Raw genomic sequence first — 11109 nt, 5'->3', positions numbered from 1 at the left:
CAGTAAAAAGTGGAAAATCTCTGAAACACGCTACTGTTTCCTTTTGGGCGGGAATAATCTCCTTACATCTGGAGAATAGACTAAGTGTTCTGCGCGTATCACTTTGTGCGCATAGCTTTCTGCGTGAAGGACATTTCTTTGCTGCGGGTAGGTACGTAACCTTCTCGCAGTCAGGGACATTGAGTTTCATTTGTAGATTCTCCAGGTGGTCTTGGTATTTCAACATAGTGATCAGTCATGTTGAAGTCAATTCCATCTTGGAGCTTCAGACAAACTAGCTCTCAATGTTCCCGCCATGCGGGGAGGTTAATTCCCCTTCCGCACGCGCATAAACGATTTGGGATGCACCCGCCTTAGCATCACGATGGACGGTCAACCCATTAGACTACAGTATGGAAACATAAAAACAAAACACTCGCGCATGGCGCATATAACATATGCCCACGCTGGTTCTAACATAGCGCGCTCGCGCAGGGCGCATATAACATGCCCGCGCTGACTAACATGGCGCGCTCGCGCACGGCGCATATAACAAATGCCCGCGCTGATTCTAATATAGCGCGCTCGCGCACGGCGCACATAACACATGCCCGCGCTGATTCTAATATAGCGCGCTCGCGCACGGCGCACATAACACATGCCCGCGCTGATTCTAATATAGCGCGCATAATATTCACAATCACCTAATTATTAGGTTGATTACTTAGTTTTATAGGATTGGGAAATTACCGGGTGTCACACCATGTTCTGGTTTGTCAGATCATTAACCAAAAATTTTTGCGCAGGGTTCAACCTCTTTGCATATTCATGACCTTCCATATATAGGGCAGGCGGATGATTATGTGTACCACACACAACTTTTAGTATCCAACCATCTTCCTCTTTGTGGTACTTTGCTATCAACTGAATTGTACAGTTGATTTTCTTGGTACCACCAACGTGTCTGACAATTGCCTTCCTCCTGTATACACCACCACGATCACATCTAAGAAACACCTTGTTCTTGTCACCAGCAACATTTGTCTTAGACCATTGGGTAATTATCACGTAACCATTGTTAAGTCCGGTGTTGTACGCCCATTGCTTCAACTCATCGAAACACATAAACACCTAAAATAAGATTCATTTTTGTTAATAACAGGATAACGTAATACAAACATGAATAAAAAACCTGTACCTGTTCGGTTGTGAAAAAATGACCATATTCCACAAAAACGGTGGCGAAAGATTCATTGGATTCCACAAAACTTTCTTCAAAATTATGAATTTCATTAACGAAATTTATCAATGTGGTTGGAAAAATAAATTTAGGTTGGTAATATTTTTAACAACATTTGGAAGGGATGAAGGGGGAGAGAGAAGTGAGTAAAATATACACACTTCATTGTTAGATGTATATCGTTCAAAGAAGTAAGTGGGTAAAATGTCACACCCCGAAAATCTTAACTTAACACAGCGGAAGTCTTAACTTAAGCCGTTCGGGTTATGACAAATGCCGATAGCCAACAATAATAGACAATTAATAATAAAAGCATCATCCTTTATTATAAGAAAATATTTTACAAAATCAGAGTTTATTACACGTGCTAATGCACGGTTTACAATACTTCACTTTTGTTCAAACACCCCACGCTCTCGTTTCCATGCATCCTCGAAATCTTCACTTACCTGAATAACATATTAAAATAACGATCAACACTATATGTTGGTGAGTTTCCCTTTATATCAAAATAGTCCATATATATATATATATATATATATATATATATATATATATATGAGTTGAAAACACAATTCATTTAACAATCAAATCTGATATCAATTCGTGTGTAATCGTCACTACACCCGACATATATCGAAATACTCCGTGTATAATGGTCTACCGCCATTATATCACAAACCCGTGTGTAATAATCTACCGTCATTACATCACAAAATAATAGGCATTTTATTTCTTAAACAAATTGAGTTGTTGTAGACTAGCTAAGAATACAACATTGCGTATGACATCTCAGTTGATAACTCGAAACATACCATACTCAAAATATACCCACTTTTAACCCAACGCGAATGGAAGTGGGGGGCGTCACCCCGATTGATCTACCCATATTTCTGTGCCCTTACTAATTCGGTTAACAATTATTTAGCCAACTAGACTCATCCCGCATTATACACCAATTTGTAAAATAAAATTTCCTTTTAAAGAAAACATCAATGAAAATAATATGAAATGAAGAATATGCTTTTCCCCCAAAACATAATTAAATATCGATTTAAAAACATTTCCAGTTAAAAATCGAGGGGGAGTTCGATAGAGAAACTCACTGTCTTGTAGCTTTTCCAAAATTCCCGTGTCCTATATTATAACACGTTTTGTTAATACAAACTTGATTTTAGTTTTTATACAAAAATCCTTTTGCTTTTATAAATCCTATTTTAGTATTCACATACTCACATAAACACATAATCACATAGCACAAAAGCGAATACACATAGTTCGGTTTTCCGTTAATTATTATTTAATTAATTAAATTAATTAATTAATTAAATAATAAGATATTTTTAAGTTTTAGTTGCTAGAACTTTTAAGAAAATATTAATCTTTTATTTTTCACAAAAACTTGTCGGTTTTGGTCGGTTTTGTCAGTTTTATGCTTAAAATGCGTTGTTTCGGTTTCTCGTTTAAAATGTAACTTATGACTTATGAAAAATACTTGTTACATAAATATTAATCAAGTTTTATAAGTTTACTTGTGAAAATATATTATTTTCATTTTTTTAATATTTTCTTAAAGTAGCAACTTTTGACGTTTTCGTGTCGGTTTTCGCGATACGAACCGTTTAGGACTAAGTTTTATCATCTTGCCCTTTTCTCATGTATTAACTTATTTTATACATGGGTGTTTTAACACTTTAGGGGCTGTTCTAAAACAGTCCCTAATAGTTGTGTCGGTTTTGTTTAAAAAGCCGATTTTTCGACCGTTTAAGTTACCGACGAGTCAAATAAATTACACAAGTCTACATTAATCATCCTATGAACTAAACACACATATAATTCACCATAAATAGCATTTTTGACCATGTATATTTATAAGACGTGTTAATCGAGTTTTTCGGTTCCTAGTTCGTCTTTTAATTTACCTTAACAATGTTACTAGTTTAACTTGTTATTTATTTATGTACATTTTTGTTTAAATATCCTAAAATTCCAGAATTTTAATTTATTTTATAAGTTTCTAATAATCCAAAATTTCACTTTTAAATTGAAGGTTCTTATTCTCTTTTTAAAAGAATCTAATTTTTGAACATTGTCTTTTACAACAAAATCAAGTATGATTCCTTTAGATGTTTCCATACCTTTATAACTACTTACTTTTATGGTGTTCTTACCTTAATCAATCTTTACTCATTCATTTAAGTTGTTAGGGTTTCATGCATCCTAAAAATCTATTCCATTTTATTCTTTTAATTTCACCATTTAACAAAGTTTCTATTATAAGTAAGTCATTGATTATTTCAATAATGTTTTTAACTAATCCAAGTTTCAAACTATACATCCTATCTTGTTTAAATTGCTATTAATTATTTGTTGTTTCCATCTATTACAAGTATTTACATCAAAATCTCATTTTCATCTTTTATTAAAACTAAAGTTTCCTTATTTAGTAGTTTCAACATTTTTAAATTTTCAATTACTAGATCTTACATGCAACCTATCGTACTTACATTTAATTCATCCCATAACATCTTTTAATTCAAAAATCCATTCAAAATCTCCTAATTAACTTTATATTAAAAATCCCCAATTTTCACCATCATGAACATATTTATGTTTTACACATTTCTAGCAACAACCTTTGACAATCTATATCCATACTAACAAGTTAAAGATCAATAATCCATTCCAATCTTTAATCTAATACAAACCCTAGAATCAATCTCTTTCAAGTTTACCAAAAGCTCAAGAGATTATTAAATCATTCATCAAATCTACCAATCAATATAGAGTCTTTAGGGTGTATGCATGTATGTATTATTGAGTTTTGATCCTCTCATACATATATACATACACTCACGACACACATACATACACATATACCATACATATTAACAATCTTTCAATCAACTCAAGAACATACAAATCAATACTCAATCAATAATAATATGTTACTTACTTGGTTATGGAGATTTTGAAAGATGAAAAATAGTGAATAATAGTGTGTATTCCCTAGCTTTACTTCTTCTTAATGACTCCTTGGTAGCTTAATCCTTCCTATTATCTTGATCTAGACCTCTATGTTATTGATTATGTGCATTTGTGTGTTGATTATTGATTTGAATTTGGTTTGGGGTGTTCAAGGGGGTGTTTGGCCGTGAGTTTTTAAGGGAGGAAGAGGAAGAGGTGTAGGGTGATGTGTTGGCAAGTTAGAGTGGTGAGTTAGTGATTAGGGTGGGAGGTTGAGTGCCTAGGGAAGATACATGTGTATTGTTTCTAGAAACTAATCATTAGGGGGGATTTGGAAGCATTTAATTGGAGCATGTGTAGTGTTGAGGTGTCCAAGGGGTGAGGTAGGGGTATGGGGGGGGGGGGGTGGGGTATTTGAGGGGTTTTAATCAATAACTAGGTGATTTTCGGTTATTCTTTTAACGTATTTCATGTTTTAAATATTCAAACGAACTCCGTTTTTAATAAATTTTGTCAGACTTTGAACGAAATCAAATTCCTGACAGTATGGACCATAAAAATAATTTTTTTGAAAATAATTTATGTGGGGCCCGTTTCGGGTCTTGTACTGGCTCGGATTTACTTATTTTCCAAATTTTGTGATTTGAGCCTTCCTAAATTATAATTTTATGTTGTCTCACATGTTTTCATATATGTTTTGAATTTTTGAGATTGTTTAATCAATCTAATGATTTATTTACTTTCTGGCTCGTTACCCGAGGTATTTACACGTTTTTCTTGTTTTATGCCGAAATTTTGAATTTTTGTTGACTTTGCAAGATATTGAACTATATTAAAGGGAATTTTTATTAATAAAACGATATTAGGATGGATAATCATGATTACATTAGGGAAAATTTTTGCCAGTTGTTACATAAAAACCCTGTGAGATCACACAATTTATATGGTTGAGACATTCCTTTTATTCCTGATATTCGTCTTACAGTCTTACAATATGGTCAAAAAATCAATGAGGCCTAAATATATGTGAGAGATTGATGGATTAAATACGTTTCACGCTTCTTGGAAAAGTAATTGTACAATTTTAAAGATTCTTCATCATACGTTTCGTAATTTTTCCTATACAGTTCATATAGATTACTTCTCATGAGTTTTCAAACACCTACATGCATACGATTTGTATTCTTTCATATACGGTTCATATGTTTATGTTAGATTACATGCTTCGTATGAAATCTTATACCCTCGTCTTCCATATAATACGAACTGTATACAAAAGCATATGACTCGTATAGTTTCTGAAGCATATGACTCGTATGGTTTTCCATATGACTCGTATGGCTTCCTTGATTTGACTAACTTAAGTTATTATTCTATACGTTGCGTATGCCAGCATACGTTGCGTATGAGACCTATGATTAGATGGGGGAATGGTGTATAAATAAGCTAAGTGGTGTATCTCTAGCTAATTATGGTCGTTGCATAAATGTGTCCAAACAACAAACTCAATGGTCATGTCCTTAAGTCGTTAGCACACACATTAAATTATGTATGGTCATGTCCTTAACTGTTGTTTCTTTTATAGGTTGTCACACCTGCTTCTTGGAAAATAGCAGAAAAGGTCATGAGGAATTGTAACGATACACCTAAGTGATCATACTCCGAAATAATAACGAACTTCATAAATTTGGTGCATTCAAAGTAGAGACGCTTAAATTGTTTATTTTAGATAAGCAATGTAAATTTACAAATATAACTTACTAGGAAATAATTAAGAAATATTTGATAGTTTATATAGTTTATGTTTTAAACTTCAAAAAAAAATTTGTAAGCATTCTACTATGTAATTTCATATTTTTTGTAAATGTTCTTGACAAGTAATTAAAAAACGCATCTCACTCTTTATGAACATATCGTTGAGGCTAGAAATGGCACACCACAATATATAGACTGCGAAAAGATGTGAGATGTCTTGGAGCTCTCACACACTTCTTTCCAAGAGTTCCCAACACTGTGGAAGCATCCACTTGTCACATTTATTACAATATCTTTGCATGCACATACAAAATAATAACAGAATCTTGCAATGACTTTTCCATGAAAGAAGACAAGCGAGAAGTCAATTGTTGATCTATTGTAAGATGCCCATTCCTCTACGTCATTGATTATTTGCGTGGCTGTGCTTGTTTCTGTTCAAGTCAGCTCAGCGATTTTAATTGCCAAATCACACTATAAGTTGCGTCAAGATATTAACAGAAATGGTAAGTATTTGAGAAGAACCAACTGCATCTGCTTATATTCACAAATATAGATCACACTTGGGTACAATTTTGATACAAAATGGATATTAGAAAACTCATTTTGTTCTTTCACTTTTTTGTGCTCTTTTTTATGTTACTTTGTCATCATCATCCAGCTAAGGTGTCCGTCATGATTGCTTCAACAGAGCCCACGACCACTTCAATACGAATCAAACAACAAATAGACGGAACCTTAAACGTGTGTAAAGGTATGCAACCAATAGATGCAAGGTGTATGGGTATATATATATATATGCCTTAATCGATCTTCTCCATTCCCCACCATCCTAATACGTCCATGTAATATATGTAAAATCTTTCAATTTAAAGCGCTTGTTGGTTAACCTTCAGTTTTAGTTTCATTCAATCTTAGTTAATTAAGTTGATATGAAGTTAGACAATATATTCATTATCATAACAATTAGAGTTTCATCAATAAGGCCACGGGTATATATATTCATGCCCTTTAGCTCCACGTACACGTCACATCACTCATTTTTATTCCATGTCACTTAAAGAAAATGGTTTAACCTTATTTACTCCTCTTCAATTTAATTTAAAAACAATTTTTAAATTATTGTGTGTGAATGTAAAGGATTTTAAATCCCTTTAACACTTTAACCCATTTCCTTTTATCCCATGAAGGAAGTATAGTGTCTCACTAGTTAACCTTTATTAATTAGTTTTAACTTTCTGGGCGTTAAGGTATACCCTAGAGCATATGACACCAAAATCATCTCAAAGATGATATGCATTTGGTATATGCGTTAATATAAATTTGCATTATCCCGTAAATTTTACACCACAAAGATATAAAATTAACATTAGAAGATCGAGTCTGCAAAATTTTGAATAACATATTATTTCCTTATATTCTGTTATCTACTTGTTTATTTCCGGAAAAGATATCTTAGGGATACTATGGAAGAATGAGACCAACAAACCATTACATAAAAATTTTGCAACTTTCAATGTATGCGTGCCAAACCAAGATCAAGCCTTCTATGAATTTGTAGATGTCAACGAAGATGATGAAGTCAAAGGAGGATTCTCCATATCTATATTCTGCTTAGCGTTACAAGAATTACCTTCCAAGATCTGACCAATTTTTAAGCCAATCATGATAGAAAACTATGCTCAGCTTGTTCAGAAACTTGAAGGCAAGGTACACCAAATTTAGTAAGTTTTATTGAATATTACTCCGTATAAAATAATAATAATAATAAGTTCAGAATATCTAATTATTATTATTATTATTATTAAATTTGATATTAGTTTTATATTCTAAACTTATTATTACATAATATTCTTATTATATATATATATATATTATTTAATGTTAATAATATTTGTTTGAAATAAATAACTAAAAAAATGGTATTGAATTGGCGATATAAAAAATGAATGCATTTTCATGGTTTTGAGAAATGTGAGATTGAAAGGAAAAAAATGATGTGATGGTGAGATACACAGATAAACATCACATAGGATGTTTTGCCTTCACCCTTACCAAATTTGGCGAATTCATTATCTTCTCTAGCGAATATATTGGCATGTAATTCCAGAAGTTACCTAGAAGTGTTTGGTAGTAATAAAAAAAATCATCTTGTTGCTTATAATTAAAATAATTCGATTTTGCAGGATTGTGATGCTGTGGCTGGAGACTTTACTATCACATCATACCGAACAAAATATGCTGATTACAATACCGTATATGAGTTCCGAAATGCACATGCTTGTGCCAGCTGTAAGAAAATGGAAACAAACCATGCTGACTTTAATAAAACCCTTTACATTGAGCCTTTGGATAACAATAATTATTGCTTATTCAATTATTGGACTAGTTATTGAGTTTCTGGAGTACCGAGAAAAAAACCCCACTTTTTATCACGTTACTTTTTCTCAAAAACTATACATGATCATATGGTTTCCTGTTTCTAAAATTTTCTTCCAAGAAGGTACAAAATCAATTACTAATTAGAATGCATTAATGAAAAAACAGGCTGCAAATGAATACTAATAAACATTAATTGTTTGTTGTGGTCCTGTTGTAAGAGAGATAAGAAACAGATGCTCTAAATTTGTGATTGTTACATGGCTAACAACGATCTTCATAGTTATGCAGATCTTCACTGCATGCCTATCCTCATGGCTAACCGTAAATCAACTGCAGCCAAAGGTTCCAAAGGAATATCGAGTAGTTGGATATCAAAAAGGTTCTTATGTGGTGGATTTTATACACGATTATGTGAAAAATTCCAGGATTAGAGGTAAGGATATACCCTTATCAAGCCTGGATGACTATAAAAAGGCTTTGGATTTTGGTACGGTAGATGCCATTTTTGATGAGCGTCCATACATTGACATATTCCAAGCCAAGTATGGAGATACTTACATGAAGGTTGGACCAATCGCCGACGAATCTGGATTAGGACTTGTGAGTCTCTTTCGCTCGTTTTATTATTTCTTTCTCTCTCTTCCCATGGATACTTTTTCGGGTTCCAGTGGTGATCCGTTAACGGTTTAACATTTAAACCCGGTTTACTAAATTAAATTGATTATTAATCACATTAATAATACAATAAGCAGCGGAATACAAAAACGAGTAATCACCATTTAACGGAACCGTATGAGATCCGGTTACAAACAATACAAGTACGAGACGAAAAACAACGAAGTATATAAATAATATACATGACATTATTAAATTTACCTCGGTTAATAAATAACCGGTTGAGACACCGAGGGCTAACTGACGATGCAAGGTGACCAAACGAGACAACGAACAACGGTGGCGGTTCATGAGTGGACCGGCAACGATTATGGCACAAGCGGCAGCGGTGCGGTGGCTTGCGGCTGGCTGCGGTCGGCGGCAGTAGGAGGAGCCGAGATGGAGATCAAGGGTGGCTAGGGTTTTGTGTTACTTGCTTGATTAAACCCTAATGCCATATTAACTAGTTTGTATAACTAGTTAATCATGTCGGGCCACCAAGCCCATCTCAAGCTCAATCTTATTAAAGGTCCATATCTCGTTTCTTAGTAGTTACCGGTTAATTAGTGTAAGCGGTCTATGTCCGTTACTCACGGTGTAACTCTTACGGGTCATAACCCTTAAGCGGACCGGTCAATATTTCCTACAGTCTCCCACTTGGACGGATTCCGGTTAAGTTTCTCAATGCTGACAACCAGCAATGCTCTAGCTACACATGGCTACCCTAACATGTTATGACATTTTAAATTCATTAACCAAAAGATCTTGGAATACACTATTGCAAGATAATGAAATTATAGTAATCGTTGTCATCTGTCCTTTCCGTATAAGACACAAGTTGAACAATGAGACATGGATCAGATCAATCTCATATGGCGTTCAATCATTATAGTTTTCATTCTCGAGTCAAAGTTGTCCAATCAAACACACAGTAAGTTTGGGTGAGGCCTCACACTTTACTAGATTGAATCAACGAAGGCTCCAAGATGTCAAACTGTTACATTTCATGTAAGAGTAAAGAATCTCATCTTGATTACATACAACTCCCACAGAACTTCAGAATATTCCCAACCAATGTCTTTATGACTGATAGTTACGCGACAGCGGTTGACACTGATCAAAGAATACCTTTGGTAAACGAGAGTTCTAATATGTATCTCAGGTCTAAGGATACTAAATGAGCATTGCAATATCAAATGCATCTTATGACTAAGATCCATGAAGATGATTTTATGCGATTTACATCTAACGTCATTCATAATGAGGTCTATGAGTTTGGAAGTCAACTTCTTAAGTCCAAAGTCATAATAGTCTTAATTCAGAATCGTTCCCACGAGACTGACCGACTACGGATAATTTAGGATACAATATTCATGGATTAAACGTATTAAAATGAACACAGTTATAATATTCAATATTTGCAATTAACCATTAAAATAAAGGTGAACTCAAAAGTATAACTGTTTAAATGTTCATACATCCAAATATTAAATCAAAACAAATTACTAGCTAATCTAAGACCAATAGCATCCCGGTGCTGGTCATGCTTGTCCTGAGACATCGGCTTAGTGAACGGGTCTGTTAGGTTTTGATCTGTGTCTACCTTGCTTATTATGATGTCACCTCGTTCTAGTATTTCCCGTATAAGGTGGAACTTCCTTAGAATTTGTTTGGCTCTGTGATGAGATATGGGCTCTTTGGCATGAGCAATAGCACCTGTGTTATCACATAACACCTCGATTGGTTTGCGAATACTCGGAACCACATCTGATGCAGCTATGTATTCAGACTTAGCTGTCGAATCTTCTACCACACTCTGCTTGAAGCTTTTCCAGTAAATAGCTCCTCCATTAAGAGTGAATACAAATCCTGATTGTGAGCGAGAATAATCTCGGTCAGTCTGGAAGCTAACATCAATGTAACACCTTACAATGAGCTCTTCTTCCACTCCTCCAAACACCAAGAACATGTCTTTGGTCCTTTTCAGGTAGCTCAAGGTTCTTTACTACATTCTTTGGTCCATTTCACTTTTATGAGTGAAGGAGTCATTGGCGAGTTTTCCAGCTAAACAAGACTCACAGTCGTCAAAAGAGTCGGGTCCTGTGGATTCAAGAATCCCTTCGGATTGGTGT

The 11109-nt window shown here is 34.1% G+C and overlaps 1 protein-coding gene across 1 annotated transcript; it reads right to left on the bottom strand.

Moving 5' to 3' along the window:
• Window positions 1-735: 735 nt before the first annotated feature.
• LOC143552192 (uncharacterized) lies at window positions 736-7608 on the bottom strand. Its single transcript, XM_077042470.1, has 3 exons — window positions 7575-7608; window positions 1178-1251; window positions 736-1110 (listed from the first exon to the last, which is right to left on the bottom strand). The coding sequence occupies exons 1-3, from the start codon at window positions 7606-7608 to the stop codon at window positions 736-738; spliced, it is 483 nt and encodes a 160-aa protein (XP_076898585.1).
• Between the last annotated feature and the right edge of the window lie 3501 nt (window positions 7609-11109).

Source organism: Bidens hawaiensis, unplaced genomic scaffold (genome assembly GCF_021521415.1).
Source record: "Bidens hawaiensis isolate Kalapana, Puna unplaced genomic scaffold, B.hawaiensis_p1.1 tig00016826_1, whole genome shotgun sequence".
Taxonomy (NCBI): Eukaryota; Viridiplantae; Streptophyta; class Magnoliopsida; order Asterales; family Asteraceae; genus Bidens; species Bidens hawaiensis.
Note: the sequence above shows the minus strand (reverse complement) of the source record. Positions and strands in the feature narration are given on the sequence as shown.

Coding starts and splice junctions, on each gene's coding strand:
- LOC143552192 (XM_077042470.1), bottom strand. CDS start 7,608: ATGATTGGCTTAAAAATTGGTCAGATCTTGGAAG. Junction 1,252..7,574: donor AATTGGTCAGATCTTGGAAG/GTAATTCTTGTA, acceptor ATAATTTTGAAG/AAAGTTTTGTGGAATCCAAT. Junction 1,111..1,177: donor ATTTTTTCACAACCGAACAG/GTACAGGTTTTT, acceptor ATCTTATTTTAG/GTGTTTATGTGTTTCGATGA.